The 19,657-nt window shown below is 46.3% G+C and overlaps 1 protein-coding gene across 5 annotated transcripts in view; it reads right to left on the bottom strand.

The window, feature by feature from the left end:
- Nucleotides 1-5,076: 5,076 nt before the first annotated feature.
- PPP1R7 (protein phosphatase 1 regulatory subunit 7) overlaps nt 5,077-19,657 on the bottom strand; it is a 16,743-nt gene continuing 2,162 nt past the window's right edge. For all 5 annotated transcript variants that reach the window (XM_065844254.1, XM_065844252.2, XM_065844255.2 and 2 more), the window contains 8 exons: nt 16,152-16,207; nt 15,113-15,178; nt 14,389-14,519; nt 13,392-13,554; nt 9,839-9,955; nt 8,778-8,882; nt 7,766-7,852; nt 5,077-5,472 (listed from right to left, as the gene is read on the bottom strand). In XM_065844254.1, coding sequence (XP_065700326.1) covers nt 5,296-5,472; nt 7,766-7,852; nt 8,778-8,882; nt 9,839-9,955; nt 13,392-13,554; nt 14,389-14,519; nt 15,113-15,178; nt 16,152-16,207 — 902 coding nt within the window. In that variant the 3' untranslated portion in view covers nt 5,077-5,295. The remainder of the gene's footprint in view (nt 5,473-7,765; nt 7,853-8,777; nt 8,883-9,838; nt 9,956-13,391; nt 13,555-14,388; nt 14,520-15,112; nt 15,179-16,151; nt 16,208-19,657) is intronic.

The raw sequence follows: 19,657 nt of genomic DNA, 5'->3' as shown, positions 1-19,657 counted from the left end.
GTTTCTCGAATCACCATGTGCTCCCGGCCAAAAGCAAGGTGGGCGAAAGAGCCCTTTGCAGAAGCCATTGAGAACCCGCACAAGCAGAGCTCTTCTGATACAAAAGTTTACTCTGGCATCAGCAGAGCAGGAAAAAGACATTTGGGAACCTCACCTAAAAGCATTAGAAACCCATTCTTCAAAGCGAAGAAGTCATGGGACCAAGCCTCTTTCTCTTACAGTAAGGACTAGTTAGTGTGCAGATGAAGTGTGCTAGGACCATGAAGAGTTGTAAAGGTGCCATGAAGAGCCCAAGCATCTAAAGGTTGCAGCACCCAAAGTGTCCCCAGCCGGACTTCTCGATAAGGCCGGGTCCCTCCCGGGAAGGTGTCGCGGTGACCACGCTGTGACAACCCGGCTGGCACCTGGGGACCTGCACGAGGCAGCCAGCGAGAGACCTGCACAAATGAAGACGTGCCCGCGGGTGCAGTGAACGTGAAGTCAGCCACGCTGGGGCCTGGAAAACCAGGAACACGCTCGGGACGAGGGGCAGAGAACTCTGACCTGGGCAGAGGTGCAGGTTCCAACCCCCACCTAATTCCCTTCCAGCATCTCAGCCCCCCCGGGCACCTTCAGCCAACCCCCTTGAAACTTCCACACCTTGGGCCAAATACTATCTATCTTCATTTATGCCCTTTGCAACTCCTACCAAGTGAAAACAGTTGCTAGACACCACAAAATTTCACTTGATTTGGGTCTTGTGACCTTTCAATGCCCCAGTCAGATAAACTGGGAGGGCTGGGCTGATGCACAACAAATGGAAAATCTCCCTGAGGAAACACACGCGTGTCCTGTAAAGCTCTGGGCTGATCTACCCCATAAAAAGCCTCCATTGCACCCAGCAATCCTTCTGGCAGCTGAAGCACATGGGCAGCTCCAGACCTGCCTCCCCGCAGCACAGGGCACAGAGCTGCTTCAGGTACAGTGTCTGGCCATCACTTCCCAAGACAGTGACAAAACACAGAACGCCAGGCTGGTTGGGTTGCAGGACCTCTGCAGATCCCCAGTGCAACCCCTGCTCACGCAGGGTCACAGAGCAGATCACACAGGTGGGTCCAGGGGGTTTGAATGGCTCAGAGAAGGAGACTCCACACCCGCTCTGGGCAGCCTGGGCCAGGCTCTGGCACCTCCCAGCAAAGAAGTTTCTGCTCATGTTCAGATGGAGCCTCCTGTGTTTCAGTCTGTGCCCGGTGCCCCTCACCCTGGCGTTGGGCACCACTGAACAGGGTCTGGTCCATCCTCTGACACCCACCCTGAGCTACTGATCCATTGATCAGATCCCTCTCAGCTTCTCTTCTCCAGCTCAACAGCCCCAGCCCTCTCAGCCTTTCCTCATCTGAAAGATGCTCCAGACCCCTCAGATCCTCGCAGCCCTAAAAAACCCGTTCAGCTGACCCCTGTGACATCTCAGGGCACAGACAGCTCCGGGCCCTGCCCTGGAGCTGGAGGGGACAGCGCGGCTGGAAGCAGCAGGGTGGCTGGGGACCCGCTGGGGTGCTGAGTGGTGCCGCATCCTGTCCCGCTCCCGCAGCTCCCGGTGAGACCCCAAACCAGCAGCTTTTCTGCCATACCTGCTGCCAGGGGCCCTGCCCGCCTTGTTCCTCCCACGGTGCCGGAGCTGAGCGCTGGCACAGTCTGGGCCAAAGGAGTCCTCCCGCTCTTCGCCTGCTTCTCCTCAGGTGGGGAGGGAGCAGGAAGCGCCGCCCAGTTGCTCAAACCCAGGGCTGACAACTGTTTCCCTTCTTGGGAAACACCAGGCTCCTGCATAAGAGGGATGGAGCTTTGCGTGAGGAGGAGGAGGGGAGAATGGGTTTGCAAGCACCTTCCGCATTTGCAGCCACCTTCCTCGGAGCCGCCTGGAGCAGGTGCAGCCTTTGTTTGGGCTGGAGGTGGGGACCTGAATGGCCCTGGGCAAACATGGCTCGGTGGGGCTATGTGTGCAACAAGAGACAGACACGCAAAGGGGCAGCAGGTCTGCCCTGCACCCGGGAGGGTCCGGTGCCTGGCCAAGGCACAAGAATTTTTGGTCACCAGGGAAACTTTCACAGAATCCCAGAATGTCAGGGACTGGAAGGGACCTGGAAAGCTCATCCAGTGCAATCCCCCCATGGAGCAGGAACACCCAGCTGAGGTTCCACAGGAAGGTGTCCAGGCGGGTTTGAATGTCTGCACAGAAGGAGACTCCACAGCCTCCCTGGGCAGCCTGGGCCAGGCTCTGACACCCTCACCAGGAACAAGTTTCTTCTCATCTTTAAGTGGAACCTCCTGTGTTCCAGTTTGCACCCATTGCCCCTTGTCCTGTCACTGGTTGTCACCCAGAAGAGCCTGGCTCCATCCTCCTGACACTGCCCCTTTCCATCTTGATCCCCAGGAATGAGTCCCCCCTCAGTCTCCTCTTCTCCAGCTCCAGAGCCCCAGCTCCCTCGGCCTTTCCTCACACGGGAGATGCTCCACTCCCTCCAGCATCTTGGTGGCTGCGCTGGACTCTCTCCAGCAGTTCCCTGTCCTTCTGGAGCTGAAGGGCCCAACATTAAGCACTGTGCTCACCTCACACCCAAAAGAGAAAAGTTTCTGCCAGGTTTGTCAGCTTTGGGGAGCGAAAATGAAAAACCCAGCTGTGTTTTTGCGTCCCAGGCGCTGCCAGCCTAGGGGCACACTGCCCGCCAGCAGCCCAGGGGACAAGGTGCATGTGCGGTGGTGACGGCCACTGAGCAGCCAAGACACTGCTTTTATAGCCGCCACGGCAAGCTCATGGGGCTGTGTGGGGGTCAAAGCATCTCATCCCACCAACCACCCGCACCCAGGGCAGGACGAGGTGACTCAGCCCGGTTCAGCAGCACTGCAGGGTGCAGATCCCTCCAAGCACTGCAGCAGCTCCCGTAGCATTGCGCTCAGCGGCAGAGCTGTGCCCGACGAGCAAGAGCAACACAGCCTGCAAAGGCAACCTCCAAAACCTTCCCCAGGGCCGCACTGTCCCGCTCAATACTGCCAGTCTCCTGCTGAAGAAGGGATTCAGCCCACTCTTTCGAAGATTCAAACCCATGCCAGCTCAGAATAAATCAAAGTACCACCGAGAGCAAATTTTGAAACACCCCTGCCATATTTTTTCTCGTAGTTCTCCGTGGTTCGGCGGGGCAGCAGGGTGGAACACAGCCCTGACGGGCAATGGCCCAGCAAAACCTTTGAGGCTGATGTGCAGTGATCAGCACATCTCCTGCTCACACTCACACCCCATTGCTGTTGCCTCTGGTCCAATCCCTAACTGAGGGAAGGGACCCACTTACTTAAAAAGCAGTCAGAAATTGTACTTTTTTTGCCAGAGAACTTGAAAACGTACACGACAACTTGCAAACCTACACATCCCTTGAACAGCTTTCCTATTTCCAATACACATTTCATTGCTTTGTACCACACTGGAAATGTCTCCCAGACACTCACAGGTTCACTGAGGAGAAGGTTCCTGAAGGCTGGCACGCACGGAAATCTGCCCATTGACACCGGGCCCCCGGCCCGGGCAGCAGCTGCTCCCTGCAGCGGTGACACAACCATTGCACAAACACGGCGGCAGATGGCAAGCGCTCCCAGGGAGGTTTTCCAGTCGCTGGAGGTACCAAGTTCAATTGCCCAGATCAAAGTCAGGTGCAGAGAGATAGCAACACCACATTGCTGTGTTTAGTGGAAGCACGACACATTTCCCATGTGTAAACGCCATCTGTAACAAAGTGCCACCAGACCTGTACCCTGCTGACCGGTAGTATTAACATATCAATATCAGTTGTATTAGTTTAGTATTAATAACAAGCAAATGATGATGCTAAGACAATGCTGAATACGTTTGCCATAGCAGTCCTGACTAATTCCTAAATACAAGAGGTTGTATTTGCAGAAGTGCTCAGGGACTCCTAGCACAGATAAAGCCAGCTCCAGCAGGCACTGGCAGCTGGCAGATGACAGCTGTGACTCAGCAGAGATCAGATAAGTAACACCAGGCAGACGTACAGCAGTGCGGCACACAGCAGCCTTCACGAGACCCCAGTAATCTTGCTGTCTCTTCCCACAGCAGCACCAATCCCACTTGACCCCTGTACCAAGGGCTGCGTCTCATTCCTTTCCAGATTCACGCTGCCAAAACCACTGTCCTAGCACCTGCCACTCCAGGCAGAGGGACTTCAGCACAAGTTTATACCTCGATGACATTTGTAAGATGAAGGGCATCTTGGAAGCCCTACTAAACGAACGGCTCCCTCTGGAGTAGGTCCAGCCCATTTTCAATCGAAATTAGGAGGTCCGTGGAGCCTTTCAGCTTCCCTTGGGGCAGGGGGGGTGCTCGACATGCCCATGGAGGAGCCGCAGGTCGCATCCGCACACCCTGCGCTGGGAGCGGGCTCTGCGCAGCCCAGGAAGGACGAGCCATGCGCCTCAGCACCCACCGTACCGCGCTCCGGCCACACGAAGCCACAACCAATGACAAAGGTGTAAGGGTGGCCTAGCCCCCCTCACCTCCTCAAGAGGAACCCACAGCCCCTTATCTCACTCCCTTTCAGCTCCTCTCCAGTTCCCACCAGCACTATTTACACATGGAAGGACTCACAGCGGCTCCACGAAGGCTGGTAGCTTACACAGGCACATACATCCTCAAGCTGCTTTCATACCTGAAGCTGCTTTCATACCTCAAGCTGTTTGTCCTCAACCCTCTAACAAGCTTGTAGCTGTTTAAAAAAAAGTAAAAATTGCTACAGGAAGGTTAATGATTCCCCCACCCCCAGGTTTTACAAGCAGGTGTTTAGCACTGACTCATACTCTATAGCCTGGATGGACATCTCAAATTCTTCTGCACATCACAGTCATTGTCTTTTCACATTTTCACAAATCACCATCAAGCCTGGACCTGGAGATGGGTATTTTTCCAAGGATGTTGCTAACCTGAGGGTGTCAGAGTCAACAAAAGCCAGCAAGCAGCTCCAAGTGGCTTCAATCTGTTGCAAACACTGCCTGGCAAAATCTCCCCCATAAATAACAGATGCAAGCACAAGGAAGTCTCTTGTGTTAAGATTTAATAATAATAATAATAATAATAATAGCAACATTTCAAAAACAATGAGTGCATTGTACGCAAGATCTGGTATTCAGTGCTTTTTATTGACCATTTGCACTGCAAGTGTCAGTGTACTGAAGACCCGGGGAGTGGTAAGTGGATAAAAAACCCAGCAGGGACATTTCTCCAAGGAGGGCAGGCAGGAGAGGGCAGCAGGACATTCAGAATCGAACAAACGTGGCGTCAATCTGCCGGACAGTGGGGAGGGCCAGCATGATTTTGCGCCGGTACTGGGGATCCTTCTGCAAGGGGTTTCGCTCCAGATAGACCGTTTCCAAGTTCTTCGCTCCTTTCAGCTCATCCAGGTCACTCCAGCTCTCCACGAGGTTATCGTTCATCTGCAGAGCACACACAAGCACACTCACCCAAACTGACACTCCCAAGTTACACCTGCTTAGCAGGAGCCCAGCCACATCAACGCTGCTCAGGATTATAACACCCAGGGGCAAGAATGCTGTACAGTCTTCATGGGCATATAAGACAACCCTGCCTACCTGATCCTTCTCCCCCTGTAACCTGAGAGACACTGTCCTGTCTCACACCCCAGCCCTCACTGTTTCCAGCTTCCCCACAGTGTCCTGGGTTGATGGTCAAATGCTTCACCCTTCAGCCATCATAACCAGCCCGAGCAGTATGCTGGGCAAGGCCCAGTAAGGCAGTGGGACAGTGTCTTTACACAGTGTCCCAGCCCATACGCTGTTCATTTATGGGTTGGAAATCTTTACATCAAGACTTTCTTCTCTCGTGACATCTTTACTTTCACAGCTTTCCACAAAACATTAAAAATAGGTCCCATGCTGATGTGAACAGTGACATCACTCCCCCCCAAAAACTGCTTCTGCGCTCTAGAGAAAGCGCCAAGCACTGTGATTCAGCCTCCACTGTCGGCAGGAGTGCAAAGGAATCCCTGTGCAGGGGGATGAATGCTCCCACTGCTGGGCAAGGAAGCAAAGTGCACAAGGTGGCCCAGTGCTGTCAGCCACCCTTTGCTTTTGGATACAGAGGCAGCAACACCACCTTTAAAAAAAACCAATGGATTGGTTCTGGCCCCCCTCAACAACTGCTCCTCCTCGCATCAGGCACCCACAGTACACTGGAAACTCCAAAGAAAACCTGCTAGCTCTTCCATTCTGCTACAGCCCATCACAGCATTACTTCAGCCAACTCCCGTGGCCATCAGATGTCCCAGTCCCTCCACCGGGGAAAGCGCCAGAAGATTCTCACAGCATCTAGGATGTGAAATTCTGCCTCCTTAAGGTGTTAAAGGACTTTGTTACGTGGCTTCAACAAGACAGCCAGTGAAAAAGTATAAATCAGTAGATGCAACACTCATTCACATCAGAAAAAAAATCTGCCCAGCTCTTTATCAAAAAGCACCTTCTTTTAAAAATAGTGTTCAAGTGGGAAAAAAATGCCAAGAGGGCATTTTCTGGGTTCAGCTAACAGATCCTGTCCAGCGCTCTGCTTTGACAAAGGACTCTTAAACACACTAGTGTTTTTGCAAAGAAGTCCAGTGAGGTTAGGATCACCCCTTTACTTTCTATAATAACACAAGTGGAAACAGCTGTGCAAGGCCTTCCATCAGCAGAGCAACAGCAGAGAGGGACGAGAGGAAACTGCAAAGGATCACAACAGGTCCCACACCAGCCACACCGCACCGTCTCATTTTTACCACCCAAAAGATGCCCCATTAAACACGCTTATCAGCTCCTGTTATTTAAAGAGTTCATTATGGAATAGGCCTGGTCAGATAACACCACTAGCTGTCTGCAAGCTACACTGCAAGATGAGGAAAATGGCCCAAGTAGGCTCGACTCCAGGATCTAGCTTGGTTTCATTTGCAGCTGCTTCCCACTCCTTTTATCCCAAGAGTTTAAATAACTGAACTCCAAATGACAGATATTAAGCAGCACAGTTCTTATTCTCAGGCTTGACATGCAGAAACTCTACAAGAATTAAAGCCCATGGCAACCCATGAACACCTGCTGCTTTTTCCCCCCATCGTGGGCAGATTTGTACACACCTCCCTCCCACGTGGCAGGGCACTGATGGTTCAGGAGGGTGTATCGCTGCGTTTCTCCTGACCAGACTTAGAAATGACAAAGGGTTTACCTATTTAGGGTACCAGAAAGAAAGAGAAGCAACCCTAAGCAGTTATCTGCTTCATAGGAATGGAAGTAAACCAGTCGGTGGTTTCCTTTTCTCCATATGTCTAACAACACGAACACAGCGACTCTGCCCTAAGCAGGTTCTGTGTTCCAGTGCAGTGGTGAGATATCAGCTTCCCTCGTTACACTGTCATGCTCACTTAAAGAAAGACGAGATCTGCAAAAATAGGACACAGCAGGGCTGTTTCGTAACTATCACGAGCGTGAAGGCTCATTTCCTAGGCAGAGACAGGCTCCTTAACACTAAGCAGAGCCATGCAAAACAAAATTTTAAGCTCAGCTCTTTCCCTTGGGGAAACTGTCATACTCTATGCATAGAGACCATCGAGATCTTAAAGCTGGTCACCAAAACAAGAGTTTACTCCAAGCCATACCAGCACAGCACCCTCCCCTGCTCTCCATCAGAAGGGTTTCTTTCACTGGTGTACAGGTATTTCAGGGAACAGCTCCAGTCAGCACTTACCCAGAACTCCTGCAGCTCTGTTAGGTGATTGATATTTTCAATCTTCTTGATTCTGTTGGATGCAATGTCCAGCATTGTGAGTTTGTTCTAGACAAGCAAACACAAAAACATTAGACTGGATTTTGTTTCATCTTCTCTGTCCCACTTTTTTCAGGCCCAGAGCTGGAAACTGTCAGAAGCAAAGACACATTATTGCCAGCTGCTTACACACAGCACAAGAACTCTCACTGCCTAAATATAGCAAGGAAGACCGTTTTTAATTAAGCTGGGTTACTGACCTCCCAGAAGCCATGTGACAAAAATGAAAGCAATTACTGGCTGGATGGCAATTGCCAGCCAAGGGCTCTTAAAAAGCGAGCTTTCCTCAGAGTAAATTAAGAAGAGGAATCCATTAAAAATCAGGTCGTAAGCGTCCTCTCAAGCAGCGGAGTTGAACAAGCTTTTTGCAGCAGGAAACTACACAGTTTTAGAAAAAAGTTTTTTCTGTCTTGCACACAGCCAAGTTCCAGATTGTTTCCGCTCACTAACAACGTCATCTACTGCCGGGTGAGGAAGAAACACTACAGGCTTCTGTGACACCAGTCCTGTCCAGAAATGTATACTAACATGAAGGCAAGCCACGTGCCACACTTGTCTCCTACTCCAGCTCCAGCTGTTGTCCTATTGAAAAGAAGGTTATCTACCAAGCCCTGTCTGGAAGGCTGCAGCAGGGACAGCCAGCTGTGGCCATCAGTCCTCCCATTGCTGAGAATCAGCCAGGCTGCTGCCTTAACTGCATCTTGTGTTTCACCCCCCAGGTCATGCAAACAATTCTATTCCAGAAGATGTGGAGGAGTTTCACCCACGCAAGATATTTTAACTCAAGAAATACTTAGATCTTTGCAGTCTTTTCAAGAGACTCAGGACCCCACATGTAACTGGGGAAGCTGAGGAACAACAGCTTCCAGAAAAGCACTAATGGGAGCAGCTTAGGGCAACAACTCCGTCACACAGTCAGCAAGAACCTGCTCACATTGTTCTCCAGTCCCTCGATGACTTCGATGCCGTTGTGGCTGAGGTACAACTCACGCAAATTCACCAAGCTCTGCAGCCCCTCAATCTTGGTCAGACGGTTATTCTGAAAGCAGAACAGTGGTTTAAGCCCACTCTAAACAAACCAAATCCCAAGTGTGTTACTGGAGAAAAAGCATTTCTCTGAAACAAGGATGGGAAGGGGAATCAGTCTGCTTGGGTCCACACTGATCTTATGAGCTCAGCTTGTTTGATCTCTGTACCATCGACACTCAAGGAAGTTCCATGGGAGCCAAAGTTTGGAAGAATCAGACTCAGACCTTCCCATCAAAAGTTGCAGCTTGAAAGTTTTCCACTTGGTGTGTTTGGAAGCAACATGTCTATACATTAATAGCATTGATTGTACAGGTTTTTTTAATGGAACAGGCAGAAGGGAAGTTACAGCACTTGAGTCCAAATACATTCTGTGATATGTAATTCTGTATGTCCTACAGAATAATGATGCATACAGGTACTACAAAATGTAGCAAGCATGACTTTCTTACCAACAGTTATGAGAGATTTTAGAATGCACTAGCATTGTCATAAGGATGAGGAGACTCAAAGAAATCAGTTTAGTATCATTTATCCCAATTTTTAAAAAGGAAGAAACTCTCCATAGCTCATTTAGGATGAATTTCATCTAGCACAGGCTTGTTCACATTTCTTCCCTCTTCAGGAAGAAGGCAGTGACACTGAGCCCACTGCTATTACAACAACTTCCCTGGCATAACTCATTTGATGTTACTGTAGTATATTAGAAAACAGCCTTTCAGGAAGGAAATGGGGGATAACATTAATTTCCTGTTCTCTCTCCAACATTTGTTTTATCGTTTCAACAGTGTCCGTCAATCTCCTTTAGTATGGAAGGATGAGAACAGACAATATTACACTTTCTTCCCGCACAGGAGTTCCACTCAAACACTGAAGACCTGCTAATTCAGAAGAGCCCATAACGAATTACAAGGTGGTTCATTTAACCAAGGCTGTTCAAAACTCAACAGTACAAAGCAGAACCATTACCTGTATACTGAGCACAGTCAAGTTTGTCAGCGCATCCAAGTTCTGGAGCTTGGTGATTTTATTCTTTCCAAGGAACAGACTGTCAAGATGAGCCAAGGTGTCGATGTTTTCAATTGCCTGCAAAAGGACCACAGGAGACTCTGTTATTGCTGCGACGCAAAACTCCAACCTTTTCATAGCTGCGCTTCTGAGAAGCACGAGCCTGCTAACTCCAGCACATAAAGTGCCCACAAGGTAGGGGCTCCCTTCTGACCCAAGGGCAGAGCGAGCGCAGGACTCTGCGCAGTGACAGTGACCCTGCGTGACAGCTGGCTTGTGGCAATCCCATTCACCGATTTTCAGCAAGGGTCACATCACTCTGTCCCAGCTGTCACCTCCACAATCCAGAAGGCAAGAGCAGAGAATGAAAATACTCAGAGAGCACTGAATACGGCATTTCCTGGGCCATGAGGTATATCCAGGGCAGGAGATACTCATTTGTGAAGCAAGAAGAAGCATGTCACTAGTGAATGGCAAGAGAATCTGGGAGGAGAAAACACAATTTTTTAATTCTGTGACTACATAACACAGCCAGAGACAAGCTATTTAGCTTCTCTGCACAACCGTTTCTCTGTCATAAGCAAGGTTAACTGTTTCATGGGGGTGTGTGTTAATATATTTAACTATTGGCTATATATTCACGCTACTGGTAGAACAGACAGACACTAATTTAAGTGACGTACATGTTTTAAATATACATGCAACTGGCAGAACATACAACACTATACCAGTCTAGGTCCTGAGCTCAGTCTTCAGTGGCAGAAAATAAAAGATTTCTGTGATGCATCAAGAACCATATTCTTTATTTACAAAGGAAGAGGCATCAGAAAGCATAAACAGAAGAGAAAAAAGGGCAAGAAAATGGGAAAAGGGTGGGCTCAGAAAAGACTCCTGGAAAAAGAAAGTAAGAAAACAATGCGGTTTTTGGTTTTTTTGGTTTTATTTTTTTTCAGGGGAAAGTCTCTAAATTAAAAAAGTGGTGCTGTTAAAAGAGACAAGAATTTTAAAAGCAGACTTCAGCTCACAGAAGAACAGTTAATAAAGATAGAGATGATATAGATACACACACAGCTGTGCACTTGTGCTCAAGTACCTTGTGACATCTCAGCTTTTCCACATCCTTCTTGCCTGGCAGAGTTTCAGGGACCAGCAGTGCTGGTGGGACAGTCCTAGCACCACTTAGATTACCCTGTGTGTGCATGTGTGTGCAAGTTTACCTGCGTGTGTATAAAGGAAGAGGAAGACGGACACAACCACACACAACATGAATGTATAGAAACACTCTGGAAAGGAAAGAAGGTTCTCAATCTCCGTCCCACAATTGCCAACAGATTCAGCATCAGCTCATATTTGGACTCACTCTTCTTCGAGCCTGTGGGCCTTACCCCTGTTCTGACCTAGCAAGAAAATAATAGATTTGTTGCTCATTGGTAGCTCCACTATCCCTGAGGAGGAAATACATGTGACTCTAAGAATACTGAGAAGAAATAATCAGGGGAAAAAAAAACCTACTTAAAGCTATAAAAAAGCCACACTGAAGTGAGAGAATGAAATGGATGGACATGAGGGAAAAAAAAACCACGAGAAATAAAGAAGTGTTTGCCTTATAGATGCCTCAGTCCAACTTTGGGAAAAAAGCATACAAATGCATCATTTCAAGCATAGTTCTGCTTCCCCACCATTTGTAGAAAAGGAACAGAACTACAAGTGATTAGTAAGTCATGACAGACTCCAGGGTATGTGCAGCCAAAGGAGTAAGGCAGCATGACAGCAGAAGCTTCAACGCACAGGAGAAGAGTGCACGAGGCGTCCCGGAGCCCAGAACGCTGCCTGCACAGCACACACATCAAGGGGTTCAGGACACCCCGACCTGCAGAGCACATGGCCCGGCCGCCCTGCCGACGGAGCTATCAACAGAGCTCTGGCCGCCCCCAAATCACCAGATGTGTGTCTTTGTGCCTAGTCTAGGCACAGGTCACTCACTCCAGTAACGCAACTCAAAGCACAGAGCAGTGCTGTTGGAAGAAGCCAGAATAGAATTAACAGACCAACAGGAAAAAAAGAAAAACATACTAAAAATGAAGTCATTTAAGAAGCTTGTGTTATCCATATAGTGACAACTCTGGGTTTTTTGGTTGTTCTGTTCTGATTATAAGCTCAGGTTGAACACTGAGAAAACGCATGTAAAAAACCTCATTGTTTAAAAGACATTCTTTGGCTTGACAATATGACAAATGAATCACTTAAGTATAAATTCAGAAATCTAGCTGGATTTCTTTTTGCACAAGGTAATGATGCTCAGATACAGAATACAGAACAGTTTTGCTCAACCCAGCTTTTAAAATGTCAGAATCAGTGTGCTCAGCCTGTTACGTTTCTGAATACAGGAAAGTGCATCCCTCTAACGCAGGTTGCTCCAGCCTACGCAAACTCTAAGGTTCCTGATCTGATCTGACTGACGTTCTCACACTTAAGATTTATTCCCCTAAGTAATTTCATTTCCAACATAGAAATTCATTCAGATGGGAAAGAAGTCAGTCCAGTTTAGTTTTAGGAGCATAACAAAATGTTTGCAGTTCATAAAAGCAGTAAACATTTCTGCTGTAAAAAGCTGTTTATAACAGCTGAAGCTTCCTCCTTTCTAGAAAAGAGAACTGTGCTTCCACAAGGCTTGAAATACAGAGGACCAACAGCTATTTTCCTACTTTGCTCTTTCAGCACAAGTAATTTTTCAGAGATTGTAAATGGGGAGGGCAAATTTAGGCAACATTCAGATTGGAATGCACTCGCCCGTAACAAGTATTTTCTAAAATGTATATAATTGAAAAAGCCTCTAAAAGAAGTCAGTTTACTTTGCATGCTGCGGGTCTTTTGTGTCACCTTTCACCAGTTCTCTTAAACTGGGCAAAATGCAGAAAAGCACACCTACAGGACAGCAGAGACTACCCAGAACTGCTTTCCTTTAAGTGGCACAGATTTTAAATGACATCAATTGAAGAGGTCACAAACTGCACAATAAAAAAGTAGTTATCAGCAGTATCAGTTTTTGAGGCATTTCAGGGCAAAGGCTCAAGAAAATATTTTTCCTGAATGAGACTGACTGATGCAGCAGGTTATCAATTACATACACAAATCAAACTAGAACCAAATTTGCATTCAATAGGTTTTATCGACACAGTCCCTAGGAATGTAAAGAGAAAACAGCAATTATCTAGTTTTGATAGGCTTGGCTCTGTAGCAGGACAAAACCGTCATCTGCAAAAGGCAACACACAGTGGATGCAGGAGTTCATTGAAGAGAGAAATTTTTAAAAAGTAATTGAGTAGGCAGGCACTACATGCATATACTATTAAAGGATCCAGCATGAACAGCAATAAGCAATTACACAGTAAATGGCTAGAACGATAAAAACAAAATTGCAAGTAAAAGTCAATGAAGCGCACTTCCAGAAAAGGCCAATCCCAACCCAGAGAGCACAAAGCTCTCCAGCTAACATCTTGTAGAGCGAGCCTACCCGAATCCGATTGGATCCCAACTCTAACATCTGTAGCATCTGCAACTTGCTCAAATTCTCAATTTTGCTGATTTTGTTGTTGACAAGGAAGAGTTTTTTAAGTTGGGTAAGCCGATCTAGTCCTTCAATGTGTCGCAGAACGTTAAAGGAGATGTCCAGGATCCTGAGGTAAAACAAAACAAAAGGTCTCTTCAGTCCACCAGGCACGGATGATTCCGGAAAAGGCATTTGGAAATTGGCAGGGAACCTCACTACCTGCAGAGATCAGGCACTCCACTAGGCCTTGAAGCTAGAGGCCTAAGTGCCATTTCTTCTTATCAGAAATCACAACAAATACAACTTTAAAAATCATTCTATGGCCTGTCAGGCGGGGAAAAAAAAAGAAAAACCTGTTGCTTGCAGAAGACAGCCATGGTTTGGCCAGTCATGGAGCCACCGCTATGGGAGAAAGGCAAACTTCAGTGCTGCACATTCCCTGGGAAAGGTGCATGCCTACAGGATGTGACTGTGGGAAGCAGGTCAGGTCCTTCCTGCCTCAGTGGGAACTGTTTTGTAATGCATCTCTGCGAGTGATCACAGACAAGTGCCCAGTACTGGGAAGAGCCCCACTCCTTCCCTAACACGCTCCCAAAAAAGTCCTACTCTCACCTCAAATCTCATAATTTTCTGCAGGAATAAAAACCTGTTACATGGAGTTCCCACTGCCAAGAGCAAGGGGTATCTGAATGCTTCCGCATCTGCACGGAAGCTGCAGCCGCCTGTCTTTCTTGCTGCATTATACTCCACGCATTTCATTTCCAGCTGACTGCCCCAGTTTACTTTTTTAGTTTACAGCACAGGTTAAATACCAATGGAGAACAGACATCATCCTCCACAGAGCACCCAAATGAATGATAAGAAAAGCCTAGGTGATAAATCCCAGAGTAAGCAAAGCATGAGTAACTCAGTGAGCAGCAAACCACTCTCAACCTCATCCTGGTGATTCCCCTGGACTCACTCAAGTTCCACCAGAGACTCCAAATTCTCGATCTTCCGAATTTGATTGTCATAGAGATCCAGTTCCCGCAAGGTCTGCAATTGCTCCAGGTTCTCAATGCGTTTAATCAAATTCTGACGGAGACATAGAGTCTAATAGTTGGGGAAAAGTTTAAAAACAAAGAGGAAAATGGATATGAATGACAGCACATAATGCCTTTTGCTTCGGGTTTTTTTTTCCCCATTAAGTTTTTCTTTGTTTGTTTTAAACAGAATCTTGCCTTGTTTTATTCCAACTCTACAGAAGGAAGTCTTTTTAGCACAAAGATGGTCAGACACTAGGACAGCAAGCCAGAGAGGCTATGTAATCTCCATACTTGGAAATATTCATGAGCTTGACCGCAGGCGGCATTAAGCGACATGCTCTAACTGGACCTGCTTTGCGCAGGGGTTTACTGGAGACCTCCAGAGGTCCTTTCCAATCGACATTATTCTCTGTCAAGCCTGCTGTGCAAGTACAGAATGTATCTCTTAGGATAAGCCCTTATGTGTTGTCTCTCATCCACTTCCAAAAACAACTTGTAAAGCTGCAAGACTTTTATTAGGCCTTGACCAACGGTCAATACTGCCTCCTTCAGCTAACCACAAAGTGACCTTGTTAAGATCTCCATTAAAAGAGACTCATAGGTCAGACATGCACAATCGCCTGCTCCAAGGAGGCATTCTCTACTCCTTGGGACTGTTACCTTCACTTTCTTGAGCACCTCAAATCCTTCAATCTTCCCAATTCGAAAATGATTCAAGTCAACATCCTGAAAGAGAAATGGAGAGACTCAGCAGTCGTTTCAAAACATTCCTCAAAGACCAATCTGGTACTTCGTTCTAAGTAGAATTATAGTCTTACAAAATATGTAGCTCCTTAAAACTTCCCTTCAAAGAGCTTGTGAAAATCACATTTGGTACCTGATTTTATCACCACAGGTGAAGCATGTGACCCAAGCTTGCTTGCCGCAAACACAATATCTGTGAAAAGGCAACCGCCCTTCCCTGACTCCGAGCGTTTTTGCACCACAATCAGAAAACTGTTGCAGTAAACTCTGAATTTACCGAGACAGACAAATTCTGATGTCCAGTATGAATTCAGTGTTGTATAAAATTGTCTTAGCTACTTTGCTAGGGCTTAACTGGAACACACTATGCTATTTCCAGTTCCAGGCCTCAGAGGAACAGCAACCACTGAGAGTTCAAATAATCTGGTGGTTTCGTGAACATTAATTCTGCACTGGCAATCAGCTGATGTACTTCACATCTGTGCCATCCAGGTCCAGATGTTCCAGTTTTGTGGGTCAGGCAATCACAGAGAAATGAAGCATTTGACCACCCAAGCTCAAAAACTCTCCAGCTAACAGGCTCTGAGGCTGCTGATGTCAAGGCACAAGGCTGCTTAAACAGCCACACCAATTACAAATCACAGGTCTGACAGCAGCCATTGGTTTGGTTCATATCTTTATATTCTACAAAAGCTGACAGCCCATATATAATGCTTGCAGCATAGCCCCACCTTCAGCGTCTCCAAGCTTAGTTGAAATTTCTAAATTACTAACAAAACATATCAAGAATAAAACACCTCTACTCCTCATCTAAAGGCTCTGAATCAATTGCAGGTAAGATCATGGTAGCCAGCACCTTCAAAACAATCAGGTCTTTAACCAAGTTTCAATACTTGCCTTTGCCCACATTTTCTCGCTGCTGTATAAGCCCATAAGGACAAAAACCTGCCTTTACCTCAGCTTCTGGGTCCAGGCTAATTGTCTCCATGTCCACCGGCGTCTCTGCATCTCCTGCAGGAGAAGCAAATATATTATAAACTTCTGCTACCTGACAGCAAATGGCACAATTACAGCAGCTGACACCCAGAGAGACAATGGGGGGAAAACACGAGACGCACAGTTCAGGTAGCTTGCTGCTTTAAAAATACACTTCAGCTATTTAGCTTTCCTCATGACAAGCTGTGAAAAAAAAGCGTTGTTAACAACAGAATCCCGCGCCTAGATGCAAAAGACAGAAAGAACAGTCCCATTCCCAGCCTGCCTGTGTTGTGCTGACTAATGTTGGCTTAAGACTGCTCTGGGCAGGATTCCTTTTCTTTACACTCAGGGGCACGATACCTCCACAGACACACCACCCAAAGCGTCTGCTCCTCCAACAACCTAAACCAACGTTGCCAGGGGGAATCTAAACCGTCTAGGGGTAGCACCAGCAATGACCAAGCACCTCAGCAATCCCACCCTTCAGCTTTTCTTTCATAAACACTGGCACTTTCTGTCAATGTTGTGCGCACTGCTGCATGGATCTCCCTTCTTTTGTTTGACCGAACTCACCAATACGCTAAAAACATTGTTTATCACACTGCATACATTTTCTTGGGAAATGCCTTTATATTCTGGAAGACAGCCCAACATTTGCTGTGCTTCTGCCACAGCACACGAGGGAGCGAAGCTTACTGGATAAATTCACGCTGAATAATTCATACTCAACTCCCATTTGTTGAAGGATGGTATGCTGGTTGCATCAATTTCCACAGAAAGTCTAATTCGACTTGCAAGACAGACATTCAACATGCAAACTCTATTTCATGTGAGTAGCTTCTGAATGTACTACAAAAAAATACCCAGGGAACTTCAATTAGTTAGATCCCAAAGGCTTTGCATTAAATCCTGCAAGCTTATGCCGTTAACCCAGAAGTAATGACTATTCTTATAGCCCAGCATAGCCACAATATGCTTATAAATGCCAAATATCCCTTACGATTAGTGTTTTTCCTACTGATGCTTGGCGTTGTAAGCAATACTGCACGAGCAGACAGCACAAGCACTGCAGTTTTTAATACTGTCATCAAACTCCAAGGTTTTTATAGCTCCACACACCATCGCTGACCTTGCTGTATTTGGGCTGCTCCTCTAACTGCACAGACTCATGGACGTTAAGGCTGAAAAGCAATCCTCTGTCCCTCATCTTTTAATATTTCTTATAGCATTAATTAACCACGAGCATACATTTTATTTTTGGGGGTGTGAAATGAGCTGTTGGCTTGGTGACATTGCACAGTGGTATAGAAATGCCACCAAAACAGACATGCACGCATGTACCTGTCAGCATTTTAGCAGTGGGCAACGCTTGAATATTCTTATGTGTGATACCCTACCCTGCTCCTATCAAGGCTGCATCTCTTTGACCTATTTTAGGGTGCAAAGTGCTGCCAACGCAAAGCACTCCAAGCCAAACAAGCACCCTAGCCGAATTTAACATCCAACAGGAACGCAGCCCAAGTTTAGAACAACGGTTATTCGAGATAATCACATCAAAAACCCAAACTATTGCCCTAAGTTGTACTGGCAGTAAGTTAGTGCTCATGGGGAAGGAACTTCTCCTTTTGAGACTTTAAAGTTGTCCAACAGTAAATTCAGTCACGCACTCAGGTTTCTCTATATAATTACACATTTTGTCACAGCACCCATTACAGACCATTTATACACGTTAATTTTTGGTAATGTATTAAATACTCTGGGGTCTGTCAAAGGGTAGCTCAGAGTGAGAGACCTTCATCAATACAAGAACATCAACATGCCCTCCTCGTATTTTTGCCAGTGATTGAGTGAGCAGTCCTGGCAGAGCCAGTGTGGGGAAAAGGCACACGAGTAAAACGGCGCAAACCCAAATCACACAGGGTAGGTGTATTGAATTAACAGAAATAAAAGCAACTTAAAACTGAACACGGAGGCACTAGCAGTTATGTGATAAAGCCAAACTTCATAAAGTTTAAGTACTCTGTATACAACACTCTCAATACAGCAGTCTGAGACATGTACGCTGATAAATCAGTATTGGCATGAAAATGTTAAAGTGTATTTTCTCTCATGGAAAATAAACAAAAATTATCCTAGCAAATTTACAGGCCTATGAATTGTCAACCAATGTTTCATTTACAAACTAAGCGGACATAAACCATCCTAAACTGACACTTTTACAATCACTTTACAAACAGAACTGCAGTTTCACTTGCACACATGTATGCAAACGGCACTTCAGTTCACAACTTTTAACACAGTGGGTTTCTCAAGGGGAAAACACATTGCGCTCTGGCAGTGAGGCCACTTAAGTGATTTTTTGTGTAGTCCATGCCCATGAGCTACACAGTTTTGCAGATGTAGGAAAAAAATACAACATTCAGGAAACCCAAATTCCACAGTACGGAACAGAAGTTACAGTTACTTAAGCTCACAGTACTACAAGCACTTCAAGCAACTAGAAACCTAATTACACTTTAACTGCATATGCATGAAAAATAGACTAAACAGCTAAGCTGTAAGCTTTCTAAACAGAAGTGCTATTCCTCAGAGAATTAGCCAAATGAAGAATTTGAAATTTCAGCAGCTTGAGCTCTATTTATTTCTTTACTGTGAAAAAAAAAAAGTGGAAAACTCTTCATTTGCCTTTCAGCTGAGAAAGGCAAAAGCTGGCTGTGGAAATGAACTCAAATGTTCCAAAAGTATTCCTCTGCTTGGTTTCTGCCCTCCAGGTTTTCTGAATCCTAACAGTTTGGAAGAAGAAAATGTAACGATACAGACATGACATTAAATAGCATCCAATGTAATCCAGCCACCAAATCTGGATGTGTTTTTCTTGCTTTCATCAGAATAAAAGGGTGTCACTTGAAGTATTTTCTGTAATGTTGAAGTTCCCAGGGGAACAACATACAAAACATAACCTCAAATGCACAACAAACTACGTCAGCCAAACGAACACCCACTGCTACAGGGACACAAAGGCAAACTGAGTGACAACGTGTGTGGATCACATGGCCTTGGGATGCGTGGTTTGCGAGGTGTGTGCTCATACTTCTGCAGACATCACTGCAGCAGCTTTTAATTAATATATAGGCTTGGGTTTTTATGCTCAACAATGAATTATACCTAGATGGAGTTAATTTATAGTTAGAAGATGAGATTTTAAATTCTCACAATTATTTACTAGTTTGGCAAATATTTTCACAAATTCTGATTAAGCAGATGCACAGCCACAACGGATTAAAGTTTGCTGCAGAAATTTGCTGTACTAGTTCACTTCTATTTCCAGACGAGTAATAATCACATGAACATCTCTACCCAAAAGATGTCAGTACACCTCAGATTAGTTAGTGAGCACCAGAAGCCCAGATCACATACAGCCATCTGCTCTGACAAATTCTAAGCAAACCCCTCTACCTGACACAAGCAGGCTTAAAAACCACC

The sequence above is a fragment of the Patagioenas fasciata genome, chromosome 9 (genome assembly GCF_037038585.1).
Source record: "Patagioenas fasciata isolate bPatFas1 chromosome 9, bPatFas1.hap1, whole genome shotgun sequence".
NCBI classification, from domain to species: domain Eukaryota; kingdom Metazoa; phylum Chordata; class Aves; order Columbiformes; family Columbidae; genus Patagioenas; species Patagioenas fasciata.
Note: the sequence above shows the minus strand (reverse complement) of the source record. Positions and strands in the feature narration are given on the sequence as shown.